Genomic DNA, 23,397 nt, shown 5'->3' with positions numbered 1-23,397 from the left:
GACATGTTTCATTCCCTAAATCTGTAAATCTTGTACAGGGAAATTCTTCAGGGGTATTGCTTCAAAAATGTGAACAGTACAACATTAACCACGTTTGTATAATGTCAGTTCCTTATAAAGAAACTTTTGGTTTGGCCAGGAGTTACAGCCCTCGAGGGTTTCCTTCTTGTTATTATTGACTATAACCTTATGGAAAAATCATGCACTGTCATTGTCTGGCTAACTGACCTCTTCCTGGCTGGCTGAGAGCCCACTCTACCAGAGCCATCGCTGCAACGATGGCGTTTCTCTCTGTGGTGCCCCAGCTCAACATCTGCAAGGCTGCTACATGGAGGTCCATGCACACTTTCACAAGGTTTTACTACGTCGACAGGGATTCCAGGGAGAAGTTCAGGGTCGGCCAATCGGTGCTACGCAACCTGTTCACTTGAGGCAAGTCTTTTCCAAGGGTAAGTGGTGTAGCTTCTGTTGAGAATTGCCCCCTCACGTGGTTGTGTATTTGTACTGCTGTGTAATCTTTATTCATGAGCATGTGAATCCATGCCAGACCCCATGCTGGAGAAGGTTTGTTGCTTACTTGTAGCTTGTGTTCTCCAGCATGGGTCTGGCATGGATTCACATACGAACCCTGCCTCCTTCCCCTTTGTCTCTTCTTGGTTCATACTGCCACTTTACGTGCTTACCAAATCTGAAGATGGCCTCCAGGGGTGGAGTTTAGGGGGAGCACTGGCATTGGATGGGGGCAGTATGACCCAAAGGATAGTGATTGGTTTAGAGGAGAAATACAGTTTTCAAGCGAAAATGAAACTGTTTTTGTTCTTTTACCGAGGATTCCCAGTCTAACGACAGGGAATATTCAGGAGCATGTGAATCCATGCCAGAGAACAGTGGTTACAGTAAGTAACTTAAACTGTACATGCTCACAGTCCCAGGCAAGTGGAATGCTGAAGAAGCTAATGCCAGTCCGGCTAACCAGCATCCGGAATTGCAGAGACAGACGGGCAGAGACAAGCATGCAGCACACACCTAGTCTCTGAAAACGTTTGCGTTCCCAAGGCACAACCGAGGGGACCACACATCAACACGCCACTACATGCAAGCAACATTTTTCCGCATCCCTAGGAACACAACAGCAGATTTTATCGTACAAGGATGAAATCAGGACATTATACCACATAACTTGAGGGACCACAAAGTAGAAAGCGTGTCCCATCCAGATAACGCCAGACGGCACTCTGCAACAGATTAAGAGACAGAACTTGACATGACGCCTAGTCTGTAGACACACGACTGCAGCACAGTCAGAGTCCCGTCCTGCCACCCGGAGTAGAGTATGGAAGATACTGTTTACTTCAGCAGAACTGAGGAAGACCAGCCCTGGAGAAGGCAATGTTTTGTCAAAACTAGCCAAAGCTCAGAATCAAGAGTCTAGTCTGACCTCAGAATAGCCACCCATGTTCTAATCAATTTAGCTAGTAAGCACCTTGCACATTTTTCACTGATACTTAGCTTTTATGCTGGACCACAGATAATCTAGCAGTTGGACCGGTTGCGTGTGATATTAACTCCTATGGTAGGGAGTTTTGGGTATGACTTTTAACGAGTTGCGAAGAGCATGAGCATGTGTAGGTACGCAACCAGATGGTAAGAAACCAAAACAGCAGGTACGTCACATCTTGAACTCTGCTTCCTGCGTTTTGAAACAGCAAGTTGCGTTCCAGCATCCATGTGGTTTCTTAGCATTGAATGTATTGTATTGATGTATTAATTATGTTGTAACGGCATTAGTATGTTGTGAGCGGAGGATAGCACAGAATCAATGCGCTGCTCTTGGAAGCAGAGGTTCGAATCCCGGATCTGCGCTTAGAAACCTAACTAGGGTATGGTATTAGGCGCATTATAAAAACCCAATTAAAAAAGATATCTATTAGGCATTCTTTGAATACATTCTGCATCCGTAATGAGGGCAATAAAAAAGTGTAACTAAAATATGTATTATATAAATTGAACTACAAATGTTCACCCAAACACAATTCTAGTGTAGTTTTTGTTGAAGAAGCTCAGTTTATGCATCAAGATCTTAGAGATCATGGCTGTTCAAAGGGTGCTACTCTGCTTCCAGATACTGCTGCAAAACAAGTGCCCTTAAATTGACAGTGAACACCACAGCAGTAGAGCATGCACTGATGCAGAAAAAGGGTAATTTAATTTCTAAGTGAAAGCGTCCATTAAATACAAAACTGCCTAGTGGATGTTCTTTACCTAGAGGTACAGCAGAGGCCTGAATTGGAGATGAGCCCGCAGAACGCTAAATGGTATTTCACGAGATGGGGAAACTCCAGATGTTGATTTATTTCCATCAAATATAAATCCAAAATGACAAAATTATACATCACTGTATTCACAAGACAGATCACTGGGCAATGCTCTGTGGATGACATGGTGAGGGATATTTGCTCATGCTTTTCCAACAACTGTGATATACAAAGTTGTACAAAAACTCCCAACAGGAACATTTAACCTCCACTCTCATTGCCTTTACATCAGAATGACAATTATTTTATCCCCATCTGCTACAGGCATCAGTGGAACCACCAATCAAACTTTACCCTGTACACGATCTGTTTGCACCACAACAGCAGCTGGCAACACATGCAAAACTGGTGTCTATGAACTTGTCAGTATAGCTCCTGTCAATGACTGGCCATTTAAAGCTATCGCTGATATCCGTGCTCCAGATTAGATTTGGAAGTGGGAGTATAATAATTTTTTTGTGAGTATAAATATAAGTCCAATTCTCAATGATAGTATTTAGGAAGTGAGTAAAAATGTTTTCACTGAAAAATGGAAATGTTTTTGTCATATTTATTTTTTTGCACCTAGTTATTCCTGCACATTAAAAGATACATGTTTACTTTTTCCAATCAGGCAGTTAAAATCGTAGTTTCTTCCTCTGGTACTACGTGCACTACTGGTCCAAACATATCCATAGAGCTGTGAGGGTGAAAGCAAGGGCGCAAGATTCTACCTGTCTTTTTCCTATTTTTTGTTGCAAGTATTTTTACCCTATATTTTTATTTTTTGTGAGTATTTGCCAATTTCTTGAGAGTCAAAGAAAAAGATTGTCCTTGGGTGCGGCAACTTGCTGATAAACCTATAGATGGTACAACAGTTGATATGGTGACTTAGTTATGTACTTCTAGATTTAGGCTAAGTATTCACCTTACATAATGTACACTTAGCGGTTCCAGCAGTATACACTGAATCACAGCACACGATTTGCTATTATGCTAATATCCTTTGAACCCTTTCGTAAATATTCGTTTAGGCACCTTTCTTAGATGGTGTCAGGCCTAATTGAAATGAGCTCAGTAAGAAGGGAGCAAGTGAACTGTAGGATCTGTTGGTATCTTAACCATTCATAGTCCTACTGAAGGACAAGATGATCTTTAGGGCACATCCTTAGTTTGCACCAGCATTCATATCAAAGTTCCATGTGAACCAGTCTATTGAGCCACCAGTCATTTCTAAATACTCTGTCCAGGGCAGAAAAGGCTTTTCATACACTAGATGTACAAAGGTCACGCCAAAAGGTTATATGAAACAAGCCCGTTTTTCATTTCCTTTACCCTGGGACATGAAGGTTATCCTGTCCATAAATCTGCCATACCTAAGTGAATTGTAGGCAGATTACAGGTTTGCTACCCCCTAGCACGGACACTATTGCTCACTTAATCGAGAGCAAAGAATAGTGAGTGCTGGGGCTACTCTTGTATTTATGGCCAGTGTCCCTCGTGACACCATTTGCAAGGCAGCAACGTGGAGTTCTGATGATATATTCACCAAACCACTACTGTTTTGATACACAAACCAGGGCAGATTTGCAAGTGGGCTAGCCAGCACTGTGTACTTTGATTTGAGCTGTATCAGGTACTGCTTGGTAGTTTATACATAGCATGTAATTCGAAACCTATTTTCTGGCCCCAGAAGACAAACGCTGCTTAACCAGAAAGTATTTTTGTAGCTTGTTTCTGTTATGGAATTGTGGGTGCCCACCCTGCCCCATCGAGATGGGACATAAAGTTAAAGGTAGGCACTACAATAAAAACATGCAAGAAGCAGGCAATCGCACAACATTAAGCACCAGTGGTCATGCCTGCTATCAGAAAGACCGGCACAGGGAAAATAATCAGAGGGCATAGGTGCTGATGGACATTGTGGGTCCCTTCACACGTTAAAAAAAAAGGGGATAGAGTGATAGAAATGCCCCTTCGAAGGCCTACTTTTAATTTGTGAAAAACAACTTGCAATGCTAGATACCAAACACTAGATAGTGGAATATTCATAGCATTGGATTCTAGCAAGACCAAGGAGGCTATGGTTGGAAGGTTTAGAATGAATCTAGCATTGCTGGAATTGTTATGGGAAACACTCGAGACCATAAATCTTTGCCTGCCAAGCCATTACAGAAAGGGGTAGGACTATATGCAAATCGGGCTTCGTCCACAAAAGGGGCAGTCCAACCTGAACTGCTTGATCCCATCACTTTGGCACAAGACCACAAGTAACCCCAGATAGGTCTTGGCCACATTGAGCTCCATCAGGGAGGTGTAGCTCGAGTTTCTCGGCCCATCAGGCACAGGAAGCCTGCCTGGGCATACTCGTCCCAATCCGGGTAACATAAGCAAAACAAAGGAGGTGATGGCTCGAAGGTTTAGAATTCATATTAACCACTGGCGTCTGTATTTCTGGATCTCGAGCTTGCAAATCTGGTATTTTTACATGTTATGCATAGTCTGCCAGGTAGCAGCTTGTCTGGAGTGTTGTAACTATGGTAGGATGAGATGGTGAAATTTGCTCAGTGGGAAAATTGGCCAATTCCAGGCAAAATGTACCCGCTTTGCCAATTTTGCCTTTGTAGCAAAATTAGATTTGTCAAGCATTTTCCAGCCTGAAATAGTTTTTTTCCCCTGGAATTTCAATTTTTGGGTATGCCATGAAATATTTTGGGCTAAATCAAATATAACATTTCATGAGAAAAACAAAATGTTTTTGTTTTTTTCTGACAAACGTTTTTATTTTTTTCAGAATATTTTTTTTTAATGGCGCAAAAAAAAGTTCAACATTGATATTTTAGAGAAACACATATTCATCTAATACATTGTGAATCAGGAGCAAAACGATCTGCTAGTTAAATGGAATTGGAATTGAATTTCGCCAATTTAGTTTCCCTGGCAGGAATTATACGTCCCCTTATTTGCAACAAGCTTAACCAGAACTGAACTTTGAGCGTCAACAGCGGTATTCCGGTATTATCACTCTTGTACTAGTGTACTGACTACCCACAATGCTTCCTTCAGTTGATGCCCTAATCGGGCACGAGGTTGGTGCACAGAAGAAAAATAAAGGACAGCTATGACAAACCTTCAACTTGGATGGAAGATGACCTTTTAATGTTGGCACTGAGCGATCAGGTCAAATGAAGAATGTGGACTACATTTTGTTCATTCATGATCTTAATTCCCGCACCAACTCGGCCCCATGGGACAAAGGGCCTTTGAAGTTTGTTTTCCGTATAATCATCGATTACTGGTGAAAAAGGTTCCGTCTCCTGTCCCTAGGAGGGACGCCCATATAGTATGGCGGAACAGGGACGGGACATAAGAGTATGCCTTTTAGTATTTTAAAATGCATTTAGTATAAATATGAGGGGTGGCAAGGAGCGTCCAATGATGTGACCCTGGGAGCATGCGCTCCCCTGACTCTGCCCACTGGCGCCACCCCACAGTCCTCTTATCCACGTCAACGAGAACGGACCACTTTCACCAGCGCTCCTTGGTTTGTCCTCGGCCTTGTAATTCCACGCACTCTTCCCCGGATTCTGGCTTTTTGTCTTTCTTCTAATCTTTAAACAGGTATTCAGTCCTCTGGCGCCATGCTTCTCTCTGGCGCATGTCGACGTCCTTGGGATTCTGCAGGTGTCCAGCCTTGCGAGGGGCTCTTCCCCCCCACGTCCAGCTCACACGCTCTGTGCCCCTGCTGCCTTGGCCCCGATCACAGAGGGGAGGGCTGCACAGCGTGCAACGCGCTGACACCGCAAGCTCTAAAGAACAGGTTAGCAAGGTGGAGGTAGCTCTTCGAGAAGTCGCCTCCAGAGGACTTGGAGAACTTCGTCAAGCACAAGTTAAGGCCCAAGGCAGGGCCGCTGTTTTCTATCGCACCTCGCAAGGGCGATTTTCTTTCCTAGGATACGTCTGAGTGGGGGGGACAGCTCAAGTTCTCACACCAGCATGGGTACCGAGGCTTATTCAGCTACCGACCACCAGGCAGAGGGGTCGCTAGATCTCCCTCAGACAGCGCAGAGGGACCGCAAGGTTCTTTTAGCAGGCTTCCACCCGAGGGGCTTTGCCCTATGTCTGAGGGGCCGGCTGTACATAGCACTACCGGTGCTTCGGCCGAGGGCTCTACGCCTGCCAGGCCTGGTCCTCATGTGCAGGGTAGGCTTCAAAATCCACCACCAGAGTCCCAGAGGAGGGCGGTCCCAGCAAGCCAGTCACCAAGACGCAGGTACATGGCATGCAACTTGACAAGATGGCTGCTCGTCAGACACTGAACCCTTTTGGGCAGAAGTTAGGAGATAGTGTCCAGGTGGGATTGGTCTCAACCAGGTACGTGGCCTACTGCTTATCCATCTACATCGCAAGGCAAGTACCCGCTGCAACCAGCTAGGCAGAGCATGCACAGGCCCAAGCAGCCAGCCGCGGCTGTCATACTCCTACGTCCCGTCCCCTTTCCTCCATACTTATGGGACATCCCTCCGTCCTGTGGGACGGGACCGGAGCACTTTGTAAAAAGCATCCCAAAAAATGTTTTTTTTCAAATATTTCTCCTTCCTCTCTTTCGTGCGCGGGGCCCGGCACGCCATCGTAACCCCGCCTACCTTGGCTCTGCCCCGCGCATCGCCCATCAGTCCTTTTCTCTGCTCGTTCGGGACTGGACGCACTTGCATCCTCGGAAGATTTTCTTCCCTTTTATCCTTTCTGGCTCTCGCTTGCGATCGTTTACTAGTCTGTCTGTGTCATTCAAACTAGACTTTCCAGATTGTTCATCGTGTCACCGACGCTTCGCGAGGGCGGATCCCCATCCTCTTTGTTTAAAGTGTTTGGGTCCGGATCACCGTTGGGACTCCTGTTTTTACTGCGACTCCCTTTCGGTCCGGGCACTTCAACGTCGGTTGGAGCAGTGGGAGGAGGTGTTCCGACAAACTCCTCCTTTGCATTTTCAGGCGTTCATCTACGAAAAGAAGAAACGCCCGGTAAGTTCTTCACTTTTCAGAGCACCCCAGCCGGGGGGATACCTTCCCAGGTTCCTCCCGGGCCGGGAGGAGCGTTGATCGCTCTGTCACCGGGGTTTGCCCTGAGGTGCCCGTTGGGCCTAATAATTGTACTGGAGTTTTCTCCGAAGGTCTCTGTAAGGAGCTTGTGGATACCAGAGCACGCTCCGAGGCCCCCCCCTGTGGGGACTGTTTGTAGACCCAGTTCTACTGAATCCTGGGGTACCGGAGCTCGCTCTGAGGCCTTGCTATTGGCTTCCCTCAAGAATAAGACCGGGGTGCGCCCCGAGGCCTTGGTTGGGCTTGAAGTCACCACACGGATAAGGCTGTTACCGGACCTGAGTCCGAGATCCCTCGTATAGAGGCTAAAGCTACCAACATTTCCGAGAGGCCTGACAAGGCCTTATCAGTGAAGGGTGTTTCTCGCCGTTCCCGCTCTTGCAGCGACACCAGATCTGTTGAGGGGGCAAAGAAGGAAAGTTCTTCTTTTACCGGCAGTGCCGAGATCCTTCCTGGGAAGGCTAATTTGGTGGTTGGTATGTTGCAGAAACATTCCAGGCCTCATAGTACCTGCTATGCCGAGGTTCCTTATGTTAAGGCTAAAGTTAAGACCCCTGATCCATCGATGGGGACCCCTGCCTCACTTCCTCACAAATGCCGCAGTTCCCCTCAGGCAATGACAAAATGGTGCCCGTTCCCGACACGACCGCGGTGGCCATTTGGGTGCTACCCCTACAACTATGTTATCGGCCTCAGGTGTAGGGCTTGGTTCCGTGGGTGAACATAGAGTTCCTTGTGCGCATCCTTATCGGCCAGTTTTTGATTGGAACACCCGGATGCCCCTTCCGCACAATGTTTCGTTTCCTGCGCAGTCGGCCCCTTTGATTTATGTGGATACATCGGTGGAGGGGCCGATGTGGAACCCTTCCCTGTTACGTCCCTGGAATTATCCCCCTCATGAGAGGCCTCCTCAGGTTCCAAAGCAGTCCCTGGAGGACGCCTTTTTCGGTAAATTTCAAACACTTATGCGTACCGACCCCATGAGTGAATATTTCAAAGGGCTTTTTAGGGAGATATGTCTGCCCGCGCCTTCGGCTCCACCCGTTCCTCCGGTGGTTCCGCCGGCGCCTCCCTTGCCTACGGTGCCTTCCCCGACTCTTCCGCCTTGGCCCCCATTGTTCCCCGTGGACAAGGCAGCGCCCAACATGGCTCAGCAGGATCCTGACCTGTCAGATGACACGCAAGGTGATCAGGACAACGAGGACCTGCCCCGCTCTATTAGAGCTTTTCATGACCGGGTACTGGACATGATGTGCTCCTTAGATGTTCCGGTGCCCGAGGCACCCACCCTGCAGAAGGGCGTGTTTCTGGGGCGTTCACCCTGTCTCCTTTGGAGCGTACCGGCCTATTCTTACAGAAGGACGTTCTGGACGAGGTCCACAGGGTCTGGGAAAAGCCACACTCTGGACTTTTCATCAATAAGAAAATTGACGCGCGATACAAGCTGCATTCTTCGGAAGAGGTGGCCCTGTCATCTTGTCCACCCCCCTCCTCCACAGTGGTGGCTGCGGCCACCTTGCAGTCCAGGCCTGCAGCATCCTCTTCCACTACGGCTACTCGGCTTCTGGGAAAGGAGGATCAGCTCTTTGACTCCCTTGGGAGAACATTTTTCTCCAACTCGGCCTTGCAGCTCAGGCAGGCAAAGCAGAATTGGTGTTAGCGGAAGCTAATATGCGGATGTGGAAAGGTCTGCCGGAGTTTGAGGCGTTCATCCCGGTCGAGAAGCTGTAAGACTTTAAGGCGGGATTATCCGATGCCAGGTCTTGGCCCAGGATCTCCTGGAGGCTGCGGCTCATCACGTAGACACCTCGGCTCAGGGCCTTATGCTGGGGGTTGATACCTCACGGCAGGCATGGCTTCATGCCACTAAATTCTCAAAAGAAGTGCAGGACAAGGTGTTGGACCTTCCGTTCGATGGTAAGGAGCTCTTTCATTCTACAACAGATGTAAAGCTCACCAAGACGAAGGATAGCACTCAGACAGCTAAGTCCTTGTCGGTCCTTGTTAAGACCCCTTTCAAAACCCAGAGATAGTTGTCGCAAAGCCGACCCTCCTCTGGCTTTAGGGGCTTCCTTGACCGGAAATCTTGCAGAGTGGATACCCCTTCGGGGAATAACCGCTGTAGGCAACAACTGACTCGGTTTTTCTCCCGCTCCTCAGCCTCCTCCTCAGGTTCAGGTGGCAACACCACCGAAAAACCTACAAAATAGGGTTCTCCGCGCTCGCACGAGACCCCGGTGCGAGGACGCATTGCGTCTCATTGGAAGGCGTGGCAGACCATCACCGAAGACAGATGGGTCTGGTCAGTCGCTCGGGCGGGCTTCCGCTTACCCCTACCCCACCCTTCAACTCTCCTTTTCAGCTGGCGGGCTCGCCCTCCCTCAAAGCCGAGGTTCAGAAACTTCTGGACCTCAGAGCTGTGGAACCCGTTCCCCTCGGGCAACGAGGGGAGGGCTTCTACTCCCAGCTGTTTACGGTGCCCAAACCCAACCAGGCTGGCCTGTGCACCATCCTAGACCTGTCCCAGTTCAATCTTTTCCTACCCCAAGAGAAATTCAAGATGACCACGCCCAGCCAGATACAGTCCTCCTTGCAGATGGGCGATTGGCTCAATGTGGTGGATCTTCAGGATGCGTACATGCATATTCTGATTCGGAATCCACACAGGAGATATCTCCATTTCTCTTTGGGAAGGAGCACTTCCAGTTTCGAGTGCTTCCTTTTGGCCTCAGCTCGGCGCCACGCGTCTTCACGAAGATGTCCGTGATTGTGGCCTATCTTCGTCTGCAGGGTATCCATGTGTATCCGTATTTGGACGACTGGCTCTTATGTAGCCCTTGTCTGTTGAAAGCAGCGGGCAATCTTCAGTCTCTCCTTCAGCTCCTGTTCCATCTTGGGCTGTCGGTGAACTGGCAGAAATCTTCCATGACGGTCTCGCAGGACTTGATTTTCCTGGGTTTTTGCTGGAACACGATCGACTGCAGAGTGTACCTGACCGGCGACAGGATGGCGGATCTGTTAGCCACGTGTCAGATGTTTGCACAATCGGAGAACATGTCGGCCTGGTGGTTCCAGAGACTTCTGGGCCTCATGGCCTTGTGCGTGTTGGCTCTTCCTCTTGCTCGTCTCAAGATGAGGCGGACCCAGATGGCTCTTCAGAGTTCTTGGCATCAGGCTGGGGACCCGGATTCCAAGTTGATAATGATTCTGGTTTCCATGAGAGTGGACCTGGAATGGTGGTCATCTCTCAGCAACCTGTCGGTGGGTGCAGGGTTTCAGGACCCAGCCCCTACGGTGACGATCACGACCGACTCCTCCCTCCTGGGGTGGGGTGCAACATTAGATCCTCTTCCGGTCTCGGATCTCTGGTCGCCTCAGGACAAGCTCTTCCACATAAATCATTTAGAGCTTCTGGCAATCTTCCTAGCGCTCAGGGCGTTCAGACCTATCATAGCCAACAAGGTGGTCCCCATACGCATAGACAATGTGGTGTCAATGTATTACATCAACAAGCAAGGGGGAACCAAGTCTCCCCCTCTCGTGGACCTGTCCATCCAGATTTGGGAGTGGGCTGTGCTTCATGGGGTTTTGCTGCTTGCAGTGCACATCCTGGGCCAGCTGAATGTCACAGCGGATGCCCTCAGCCGCGGGACAGTGGTCAGCTACGAGTGGGAGTTGAAGGCGGAGGTCCTCTCATGGATTTTCTTGCGTTGGGGCACACCGGAGGTGGACATCTTCGTTACGGCGGTAAACAAGAAGCTTCCTCAGTATGCCTCCAGAGGGGGGCTGGGAGCCTCATCTCTGGGGGATGGCCTCGAGATTCCATGGCACAACATGAGAGCTTACGCCTTCCCGCCTCTGCCTCTAGTCCATCGAGCAATTTGGAAGCTGAAGAACTCGGTGAACTGTTCCCTTCTACTCATAGCCCCATGGTGGCCGACCAGGTTTTGGTTCTCAGAACTTCAACACCTGTCGATGTATCTGCCGATCAGGTTACCAGTGACCCCCGATCTTCAACAGGGGGAACAGCAGATGTGGCACCCATCCCCACAATCGCTAAGCTTGGCGGCATGGTGCCTGAGTTCAAGTCTTTAGAACATCTTAACTTGTCTGCGGATAACCTATGTATTATCCAGGCAGCCAGGAAACCCTCGACTAGATCCCAATACAGAAGTAAATGGCTCCGGTTCTGTCATTGGTGTTTGGAAAAACAGTTGGACCTAAGGGGGACTATGATTGACACAGTGCTGTCCTTCGTATCCTTCCTAGCAGAGTCGGGTGTTCACGTTCTGTCATGCAGAACTTACCTTTCAGCGGTCTCTGGGTAATCCAGTGGTTAAGAGGCATTTTGCAGGCTTGACACGCCTCTACCCTCCAATTCGTAGTCCGCACCTGCCGTGGGATCTAAATGTAGTCCTGACGGCGTTGTGCCACAAGCCTTTTGAACCATTGGCCACAGTGGACCTCAAGTACCTGTCATGGAAAGTGTCCTCTTTGGTCGCCGTTATGTCAGCGAGGCGGGTGAGTGAGCTCCAGGCCTTGTCGGTGGAGCACCCCTTTTTGGTCTTTCACAAGTATAAAGTAGTCCTAAGGACAAATCCTGCTTTCCTGCCGAAGGTGGTATCTGAGTTCCATCTGAATCAGTCGATCTCCCTGCCGTTTTTTTTCCCGAACCCTGCCTCAGAGGCAGAAAGGGTTCTGCATTGTCTCGATGTCAGGAGGGCTCTTAAATTCTATCTGGACAGAACATCCGAGCTTAGGAGTTCTTAACTATTTGTGACTTTTGGTAACCCTCAGGGTAAGCAGGCATCTAAGGCGACTATTTCCCAGTGGATCGCCGCCTGCATTATGGAGTCTTTCACCGTCTAAGGGCGGAAGCCTCCTAGGGGGATTCATGCACACCTGGTGCGGGGCAAGGCAGCCGCGGTTGCTTTTCAGAAATATGTCCGCTGGGAGTCCATCGCTAGGGCAGCTACTTGGGCCTCCCCATCTGCTTTTTGTAAGCATTGTCTTGACATGAGCTCAAGAGCTGATGCTCAGTTTGGTCAGGCTGTGCTGAAGAACCTTTTTCAGTAAGGGGTATTTCCATCCACCGTAGTTCCTGTTAGAAGTGCTTGGGAATCTCCCAGAAGTATGGAGGAAAGGGGACAGGACGTAGGAGTATAAACAGGTTACTCACCGTAGTGACCACCTTACTCCTAGTCCATAGTCCGCTTTCCGCCATACGCCCGCCCGCCGTCCCCTCTACTAAGGTTCCTCTGTTATTGCTAATAGGTCTCTGACCTGGGGATAGAAAAGGACTGATGGGCGATGCGTGACGTGGAGCCAAGGTGGGCAGGGTTACGGCCGTGTGCCAGGCCCCGCGCAAGAAAGAGAGGAAGGACACATTTTTGAAAATCCCACAGGATGGAGGGATGTCCCATAAGTATGGAGGAAAGGGGACTATGGACTAGGAGTAAGGTGGTCACTACGGTGAGTAACCTGGTTAATATCACCTGCCACCCCACCAGCCTGTGAACATTGTTTATTTTTTTTGGTAGCTCCTCTTGCTGATTAGGTCCCCTCCAGATGAGCTGCATCCTTCGGGATGTTAGTAGGGACATGCTGCTTCCACCAGTCCCACCGCCAGCACCCATAGTCATTCTGCCTATGGCTCTGGCGCCTCAGGCTCCGCCGCAGCTGCCCACGCCGGCACCTTCGATTCCAGCTCTCCTGCTGACTACAGCTCAGTCCAGTCCACAGCAGCCTCCGGCTCCGGTCTCTACACCTTAGCCAATGGCTCCCAGTACTCTTTCCCCCCCCCTCATCCCCCGCTCACCGGCTCCAGACCAGTCGGACAACATGGTGGACTCTGATGAGGAGGAGGCTGCCGATACACCCTCGTCAGCCAAGACCTTCCACGATCGACTTGCAGTTTTGGCTGAATACTGGGGGCTTCCACAACCTGAGGTGGAACAACCTGAGGCGGGGGTCCTGGCTGAAGTCCTCACTCTGCGCCCCCCGGCTAGAACAGAGATTCCGATGCAGAAGGACGTTGTTGCCTTGGCCAAAAAGGGATGGCTGAAACCTCACTCAGCGCAGCTCTTGAACAGGGGCCTCACCTGAAGCACAGGCAGTTGGAGGGGGATGCACTCTTGTTGTCTGCCCACCCGGGCATGCACACCTCAGTGATTGCCGCAGCTTCCATGTACTCCAGGCCGCAATCCTCATCGGCCACCTCGTCCTCGGCATTGCTAGGCAAGAAGATGATCTTGGAGGCGTATGGAAAGAAGGTATACTCCAACGCCTCGCTGCACCTTCGTCAAGCGAATGCGGATGCCATGCTCGCAGCCGTTAACCAGAGGCTTTGGTGGGAATTAGCAGACTTGGTTCTGGAACTTCCGGTGCGCATTCAGGCGCATTTTCAAGGTGCGGCTGGCTGGAGCGAAGATGGTGGCTCAGGACATCATGGAGTCCAGTCTCGCATATCGATACCTCAGGCCGTGCTATCTGCACTGCCACGGACATGAGAAGTACGGCCTGGCTTCCGTCTACCAAGTTCAACCCGGACGTCCATGATCGCATATTGGACCTTCCTTTTGAGGGTAGTGACCGCTTTCATTCCTCTGCGGATGAGGAATTGGATAAAAAGAACAGTTCACAGATTGTGAAGTCGTTATCGATCCTTACAAAGTCCACACCTAAGACCTGCAGTCAGACGCACCAGCGTTCTGACAAGGGTCGTACCTTCGGTGGGTTCCGGTGCTTCCAAGAACGACAATCCAGGCAGCCTGACCGCTCTCCGAGCCAACCCAGTCACAAGCAGTGCAAAGCAGGAAATAAGGGGTTCTTTCAGTCCCCCTCCTCAGCCTCAGAGGGAAAGGAGGCAGGACAATTCCCCTCCTGATCCAGGCGTCTCTGGTGAGGGGCAGGCTTGCTCTCCACGCACACAATTGGTGCGCAAAGTTCACGGATCCCTGGATCCTTTCATTAGTTTCCATGGGCTACCGCCTAACGGTCCCTCCCTCTCCTCTCCTCCCCTCCACTCCCACAGATTGGGACAACAACTCTGTTGGCGGTGATTCGATCACTCGTAGAGAGCCAGGCAGTGGAAGAAGTCCCAGCCTCCCAGCGGGGCATGGGCTTCTACTCCAGGATTTCCGCCACACGCAAGAAGGACCAGGTTGGCCTGAGAGTTGTGTTGGACCTTTCCACCCTGAACCATTCCCTCCCATATCAAAAGTTCAAGATTGTAACCCCAACGCTTATTGCAGAGACACAGTGCAGAGGAGACTGTGCTCTCTGGATCTGAAGGAAGCTTATTTACACGTCCCGATTTGGCAGCCCCACCGGTCCTAACTGAAGTTCAGGATCATGGGTTTTCATTTCCAGTTCAAGGGTCTACCCTTTGGCCTCATTTCAGCCCCAAGGGTCTGTATTAGACTTATGAATCCAGTGGCAGCCCTTCTCAGGTCCCAAGGTCACCATGTCTATCCATACGTAGACGACTGGCTCGTCAGGGCGATATCCCTGGAGGCTGTCCATCACACCTCCTCCGTCCTCGTGAACATATTTCACGACTTGGGATTCTCCATCAATCTCAAGAAGGCTCAACTGGAACCGACGAAGAGTCTAACATTTCTTGGCCTCATCTGGGATATTACATCCGAGAGATTTTTTCCCTCGAGGACTAGATTGTGACCATCAGGTAGACCAGGGGTCACTTTCTCAGCAGAGAGGGGACTTCAGCAAGCGGAACTCATCAGCATTCCTCCCGTCCTACACCAAGACCTAGTCTGGTGGAGCACAGACTCCAATCTGCGGATAGGCAGGCCCTTCCGTCAACCAGCATTGCAGGTTACCTTCACCACGGATTCATCCCTGGAGGGCTGGGGAGCTACCCTGGACAACCAGAGTCCAGAGTTTGTTCCTAGCAGGAACAGGAAGCACATATCAATGGGTTAAAGCTGAAGGCATCTGGCTGGCTCTCGGTACCTTCCTACCGCTCATCAGCGGCAAAGTGATCATTATTCAGACAGACGACTCCACCAGCATGCATTACCTAAACCAGCAGGGTGGCACAAGGTCCCTGTCCCCTCCCCCCTGACCCCTCCGCACCCACCCCCAATCACCCTCGTGGTCAGTATCTGGGAATCGGCCCTGGCGAGCGATATTCACCTGACGGTGATCCACCTTCCAGGGGAATCGAACCGGGAGGCAGACAGGCTCAGCAGGCTGGAGGAAGACAATTACGAATGGCAGTTGAACGACCAGGTCCTCCAACAGATAGGGTCATCCTCAGGCGGACCTCTGCCACCTGGTTCAACAGGAAGTGCCCTCAATTTGCATCCTGGCAGGGACGTGCTCTGGGCTCACTGGGCGATGCGTTAGATTCAGTGGAACAACATGAATGCCTATGCCTTCCCTCACACGCCACTGGTACACAGGGTGATACGCAAGATAAGAGTCCCGGCCCCTCTAAATAATTCTGATAGTTACGTGGCGGTCGGCGAGGACATGGTTCTGAGCTACTTAACCTATCGGACCAACCTCTGATGCACCTTCCACTGGGCCCAGCTCATCTACTGTCACAACAGGGGGCACAGTGATACACCCCGCCCCACACAACTTAGCCCTTGCAGCGTGGTTCCTGAACAGATCACTCTGAAGCATCTTCACCTCTCGCGGGTTAATCTAGACATCATTCAGGGTGCCAGGAGCGATGCCACTAGGAGCCAGTACAAAAGCAAGTGGACTAGGTTTTGCCACTGGGCTGAGTCCAAGGAAGCAGATCATCTCACTTGCTCACTGGACGATGTGTTCTCTTTCTCTGCACGCCTAGAACCCTCTGGAGTGCAGAAAGACCTATGCTGCACCTATCTAGCGGCCATCAGCGCCTACCGGAGTTCAGAGGAGGTGGTATTTTCGTCCGCCAATCCGGTGGTTAAAGGACGTTTCACGGGAGTCGCTAGGCTCTACCTGCCCATCAACAAGCCACACCCCATGTGGCACCTCATTATAGTGTTGTTCGCATTGATGCATAAACCTTTTGAGCCTATGGTGTCCGCGGACATCAGGCTGGTCACCATGAAGACAGCCTTTTTGGGTAGGTCTTAGGTCTGCATTTTGTGTAAGCGAGATCGAAGCTCCAGTGGCCTCTTAGCCATACACTACCTTTCACAGGGACAAGGTGGTCCTCCAAACGCCTCCTGCGTTCCTTCCTAAGGTAGTCTCGGCTTTCCACCCAAATGAGGAGATGGTACTCCCTACTTGCTTTGCAGACCGCAAGGACTATGCTTAGAGGGTTCTGCACTGTTTAGAGGTTAGGAGAGCGCTAAAGTTCTATCTGGACAGGACCAAGAGCTTCTGCAAATCTGAGGCTCTTTTTATTACCTCTGGCAGGTCAAAGCCTGGATATCAGTCCTCCAAGGCCCCCATAGCAGGATGGAGGGTGGCAGCCATTAAGGAGGCATATGAGGGGCAGCACAAGCCACTTCCGGCAGGCACGCATGCCCATGCTGTCAGAGTCAACGCCACAGTGGTTGCATTCCAGAGACTCATTCCATGGCAGGTCATTAGCAGGGCGGCCACGTGGGCCACTCCCTCTGCCTTTTGTAAGCGCTACAGTTTGGGTGCTGGCTCCAGGTCAGATGCGGCATTCGGGCAGGCAGTATTAAGGAACTTGTTTTCTTAAGGAGGGTCACCTCTCCATCCTGGGTCTACATTCAGTTGTAATCGCCCATACAGTATGGAGGAAAGGGGACGGGACATAAATCCATACATCCCACCATTCCGCCCCCGCCTCCTAATAAAACTATCGTCATTAGGCAATGTTACTATTGTCGACGCATCTATGGGGACTGAGTGGCGATGCCGGTGGGTGGAGTCAGGGGAGTGCATGCTCTCAGGACCGCCCCCCCGTGCGCGCCTCTCCATTTTAAAGGGGAAGAAGATTTTTTCTAGTGAAAAAAGTTTCCTTCTCCCGTCCCTAGGAGGGACACCCATACAGTATGGAGGAAAGGCGACTATGGACTAAGAGTTAGTCACTCACTACGGTGAGTAACTTATCATTTCTCTCTTCATCCTCCTCGTCCTGCTATTCTCTCCTTATGCTTTCTCCAATCATGCTACATCCCCCGCCTTTCCTATCCCTATTATAAAACGTACAACTCGCCACTTTCACTACATCATCTCCACATCCACCCCCATTTGACAAACTACACCAGCAAACAGTATGTTCCTATGACCTACCCACCCTGCCTCTCCTACTCTGAAACCAAAATCCTCTGCTCCTGCCTGCTTCATCAACTGAACATTGCACTCTGGAATATTATGATGTGATAGGAACACTCTGTCTGTTTACAAAAAAACATCCTTCATCACTGACTACATTCACTCTAGATCTCCTTTCCTTGATTTCCTTGCTATCGCTGAAACCAGGATCTCTCCCTCTCACACTGCTTCCCTGTTAGCCGTTCATGACTCCACACCTTCCTTCTCTCACTCACCTCGTCTTTTGGGCAAGGGCAGTGGTGTTGGGCACTATTTTCTTCCCACCTTAACATCCCCCATGCCACATCCCCTACTACTTCTTTTGAATTTACGCTCAACTATTGCCCTTCCTCCCTCTGCTCTCTTCTTGTCCATCAATCGCCGCCCTCCTAGCCCCAATGGACCATTCTTAGATGAAGTTGGGCAGAAAAGGAAGGTTGGTCGCCCAACACGAAGCAAAAATCTGACCTTTCATCTTTTATCATTGAACACGCTATGCACTCTATTCATAACTTACCCACTCACTTTGCGCACAGCTCTCTTGACTGTGTGTTCATCTCCAGCAACCAACACTACTGTCACACCATCTCTTTCAGAGCACTCAATTGCATTCAGCCCTTTTACTTTTCCTCCCCGCCTACCGCTCCCATTTCCAATAGAACTTTTAAACACTCTCCTATTCCCCTCCTCTCTGACCTTCACCTCTCACCCACCTCTTTTTCTCTAGATCCTTCCTCCACAGACATTGCTTTCTCCAACTTCCAATCCCTACTTCACTACTTCTTTTCTCACTGCTAATGTTCACCCCTAAATCCCAGCATCCTCAACCCTGGGTCTCCCCATTGAGGCGCGGTCTCTGCACTGGCATGCGACAGATGGAGGCGCTTCCACTCTCATGAGGACCTGCAACTATAACTTTCTGCACTTGACTCTCTTAAGTCTTTTGTTAATAGTGCTTAAAGTGAATTCTACCTTTCTCTCATTGACACGCACTTAAACTATCCTCACTAACTCAAGCCACCCTAAACTCTTTCCTCCTAAATCCACAACTATTAACACTCTTCTTTCAGCGCTGGGCCTTGCTGAATATTTGCTTCCAAAATCAGGGAATCTCTCCTCACCTTCCTCTTACCCTCTTCCTACTTTCTTCACTACACTTACTTTACCACCTTTATGTGCCTCTGCTTGTCAAACCTATTGCTCCTCTAGTGGCCTCTTAGCTTGCTAATCTCTTCAACCTGTCCTCGGACTCTGCAAACTTTACCTCTACTTTCAAAACTGCCATGGTCATCCCTCTCCTTCGTGCTGATCCAAACCTGCTGACCAAATTTCAACATATTACTTCTTCCTCTGTATGCTATGGTGTTGAAAATCGTTGTATTGAACTGCTTTACTAACGTTCTTGACACGCACAACCTTCTTGATTCCCCCTCCAAGCCGAGGTCTGCACCTGCCACCTCACTGAAACTGCTCTTGTGAATGGTTACGTTAAGCCTCTGCTAAACGTTCCAACCTATCATCTATCCTATTCCTCCTAGACATATCTGCTGTTGATCACTCTGATCTCAATACTCTTATCTGCTTGGCATTCATGAACAGGCACTTGCCTGCATTGAGTCCTACCTGGCAACTTGTCAATTCTGTTCCCTGGAATAACACCTCTTACCTCAATCCTCTTACTGTTGGTGTACCTCAAGATTCCGTCTTGGGTCCCCACGTGTTCACATTTTACACTTCTGCTCTCAGGGCACTAACCTCCTCTTTTGAGTTCTCGTATCAACTTTTCGCAGACAATACCCAAATCATCATCTCCTTTCCTGAACTCTCCACTGACCTATCGGCATTGAGACTGTTTCTCAACTAGAAAAATGCAAAATATTGGCTGCTGGGGACTAGGGACTGTAGTCCCTTCTCCCTTTCTCATGGCAGCCATTAAAAATATAAGAAAAAAAGGTAACCATGAAAATGGCTGCCATGGATCGGTACAAAGGGACCACATGTAGTCCCTTCTCCCTTTACATGATGGCCAGACAGAGAACGGGAAAGTAACTTTGAGGGACGTGGCACACGTCCCTCGAAGTCAAGTAAGTCTTTGTCAGCCGTGTAACGGCATGCGCAGGGCCAATCCGATTGATTGTTGCAATTGGATTGTCCCTCGCCGGGTGCTGATCGTTATTAAAAAGCATTCCTTTCCAACAATAGTGTCCCAGTGCAATAACTATGTGAATCCTGTGTCCAATCATCTGCTGCTATGCAAACCATGAACTACTTTTACTCCTTTGCAATTGCTTTTATTTGAAGTTCGCAGAGCACCATTGGGCATTTGGGTGATATATTGTGCAAACATTAACGCAGAGATTAGATTTTGAAGTCTGTGTAAAGGGTCACACCAACATCAGTTGTTTTTATGGATACATTGAGTATATTTCTATTATTGTGCCTCACAAACACAGGGATAGTAAATTACTCAGTAGCATATGACACTATACAACAGAGGCCTGCTACTTCTGGCCCTTTAGATGTTTTGGACTACAACTTAGCTCCAGCTAGCATTACCAATGCTAGAAGAACATGGAAGTCGTAGTCCAAAACATCTGGAAAGCCACATGTTGCAGACACCTGATATACAGGATGAATTTGGTGCTAGAAAAGTAAGGTACTTACCTGCCTAGAAGATTTGATTTTTCAAAGGCACTTACCTGCTTGTAAGATTCTCCAGTTTGGGTAAGTGGTTTATTGTCCAATATGGATCAATCTTCTAAAGAAAAAGCTCCATAATTGGTTTAAAACCTATAGATCATTAAAAGATGTTTTATGTTGATTTGTACCGCACACTGCTACCACCCATGGGCAGTCTCCAGGCACTCGCGTGGCTCTGCAAGAGAAGGGGTAGGGGGATTAGTGGGGATGTGGTGAGAGGATAGATTCAGAGCCAGGAGGAACTGGCGTCTGTAAGTGTTGTTTTGGATGTGGGAGTATTGCGAGATGCCTCGTGCATTGTAACTGTATGGGTATGGTTCGGTGCCTCGAGTAAGTGGTAATGTTTTGTGTTGGTGTTAGTGTGTTGTGTGGGTTAAGGGATAGTCGTGTGCACTGGTTAGATTGTGTCCATAAGGGATCCAGAGTCACAGGTTGTCGTAGCTGTAAGATAATCCGGCATCATGGTGTGTAGATGGGCTCTTGATGGGTTTTTGGACTATGTGGGTGGTTTAATGTAGGTGTGGACCTAGTGATGGTTCTATGTTTGTTTATGTGGATGTGTGCCTAGTCAAGGTCTGGTGTAGTGGAGTCAGTTATGTAAAACGAGCAGGAATGGAAAGTGGGTTAGTAAAATCGAACTGTTTATGAATTTTCTTTTTTTTTAGCCTTGGTATCTCTTTGACTACTGCATGTTTAAAAGATCTGGTGACTGAACACGTGTATATGCCACTGTATATGTCAGTTGTATTTTCCTATTGCAAAACATAGTTTTTTCATCCATAAATTGTATTTGTAAATTGTGAAAATGAAGAATGTGTGAAAGTTTCTATATATTCAAATGCGTTTTCTTTTCTTTTGAAGGATCTAGATGACATAGAAGATGAAAATGAACAACTAAAACAGGAAAACAAGACTCTCTTGAAAGTTGTTGGGCAGCTGACACGATAGGTGGTGGGGAGCCCCTGTGGGGAGACCTACAGCTGAAACACTACTGATTTGATTTTTAGGTTGAGGCAAGAAGAATGAATCATTGCGAGAAGGATGTGATACATTGATTACAATTGCATATTTATTACCAACCAGTAGAATGGACATTGATTTTCGTCAACAAAATTGCATCAACTTTTGTGGATTGTTTAATTTCTCTGTCATTCAGATTTGCCTTCATGAAAAATGTATTCTCTGATTTTGGATCTCCACATTATGCACATCTGATTAAGGATGTTGATGCAGCATCGTCATAAACTGGAGTAGAGCAATTCTCACCAAAGCCTGTCAGTCACGTAGTTTCCCTAACATATTTATAGATTGTATTTGACATTGTTATCACTTTTCAAAGAAAAGGATTTAGGAAATGGTGAGCTGCCAAGCTCCTTTGTCACTTTGAATTTTCTCATTTAGGCACTTATGTTCCTTCTTCCAGACATCATTGAAAGTCATTGCCACAAATGCATGTTCGTGCTGTTTGCAATTTAATTTGTACCCAGCTTGTCGTCATGAAGATGGGAACAAAACTTGGACCTGAGAACTCACTGCAGCAAAATAAATGGACCTGTGCAACCGACCAGTAGAACGTTCTCTGGGAGAAGAAAGCAGGCCAGATATATGGCATACCCGCTGACATTTAAAGGCATGTTTAGTCTTTGTGAGGTGCAGCATGGATTTTCTCATAGGGATATGGAGTTTAGCCATTATCATTTTTTTAAAAGAAATATCCGAAATGTAGCTCTACAAAATTAGTATAGACCTGAAACAAGCCCACCTCCAAGGAAAAGGTAATGCCTTTCCAAATTCAGGCAATATTGCTACTTTTAAATCAGTTAGATTTTCATTCCAGGTGCAGGTGTTTTTTTTAATGAAGCAAAACAATTAAGTACATTTACATACAAAAAATATTAATAATAGGAATATGCTTTGTTTACATCGATTCAAAATGTTTGTTTTGTGTTGTATATATTGTCCGAATGCCTCATAATGACCACTTTATCTAGTTCACCTGAAGCACAAACCTTTGAAGGTAACCCAATAGCTCTAAAAAAGTTTTTTGGGTGGAGCCTTCTTTATGTAAAGAAAACTATTAAAACGTGCATTGTTTGCAAACTCTGATAGATCGTTTCTGTGTAGCTTTGGAGCAGGCAAAATCATATAAGCGATGTGTATATTCTGAAGTTTATGAACATTTACTTTGCTTTATATAAGCTGCACAATTTGTACAATAACATAAAGACATGGATTTGTTAAGGGTGTTTACACAAAAGAAGTGTTCTGAGCCTGCTTTTCTGTATTGATGAATGAATAAAGCCCGGTGCTTTAATATTTTATAGAAACACTGCATATGTATCTGTATGTAAATATTTGACTATGCCCACGGGATTTAAATATTGTAAAGTTGCAATGAGCTAGAATTATAGAGCTCTTCCTTCTTGAATACCAACTGGAAGCTGAATGATACTGAATGCACTACCTGGGACCACTGTCCTTGAATCATTCAATAGTCCAAAGCACTGCTCTATTTGTTTTAACATTTTAACTTGCTGTAGATTGGGCCATATCCAAGATGTAAACAAAACATCAAAACAAATAATGTAAACATGGGCTATGTAAAATGTAGCGTAAAATCAAGATGTAGTGTACAGCTAGGTGTAAACAATGTTATTTCTTTTTTCAGAAATAAATTGTAATGATACCTTTTTTCGATCACCGAACTTTCACATTCTCCAGGTAGCTGTCAGGTTTCTGTAATCCGCTGCAAAAGTTACCCTTAATGTAATACAACAGCCTATCCTCATCTCATTGCTACTTATGTGCAGCCATATACAAGGAGCAATTATTTATAGCTTTGTGACGAAATAGAAAGTTCAACTAGTCTATTTAATCACTCTAAACGTTGAATAACAGTGGAGGTTGCAGTCTCTTGGTGTAGGTGAAGTCTTTATTTTCTTGAGATAAAACTGCATCAGGGACCCCCAAATAATCTTAAATTCCTTAAATTGTCTTTTAGGTTGGCTGTTAGTCTCTCCATGGCCTTCGTCATCCACACCTTATTAAGCCAT

General features: G+C 48.0%; 1 protein-coding gene across 3 annotated transcripts in view; it reads left to right on the top strand.

The window, feature by feature from the left end:
• PAWR (pro-apoptotic WT1 regulator) overlaps positions 1 to 22,671 on the top strand; it is a 561,175-nt gene extending 538,504 nt beyond the window's left edge. For all 3 annotated transcript variants that reach the window (XM_069629285.1, XM_069629286.1, XM_069629287.1), the window contains exon 7: positions 21,206 to 22,671. In XM_069629285.1, the coding sequence (XP_069485386.1) occupies positions 21,206 to 21,292 (87 nt within the window). In that variant the 3' untranslated portion in view covers positions 21,293 to 22,671. The remainder of the gene's footprint in view (positions 1 to 21,205) is intronic.
• Positions 22,672 to 23,397: the final 726 nt, after the last annotated feature.

The sequence above is a fragment of the Ambystoma mexicanum genome, chromosome 12 (assembly GCF_040938575.1).
Source record: "Ambystoma mexicanum isolate Mex_15411 chromosome 12, UKY_AmexF1_1, whole genome shotgun sequence".
NCBI lineage: Eukaryota > Metazoa > Chordata > Amphibia > Caudata > Ambystomatidae > Ambystoma > Ambystoma mexicanum.
Note: the sequence above shows the minus strand (reverse complement) of the source record. Positions and strands in the feature narration are given on the sequence as shown.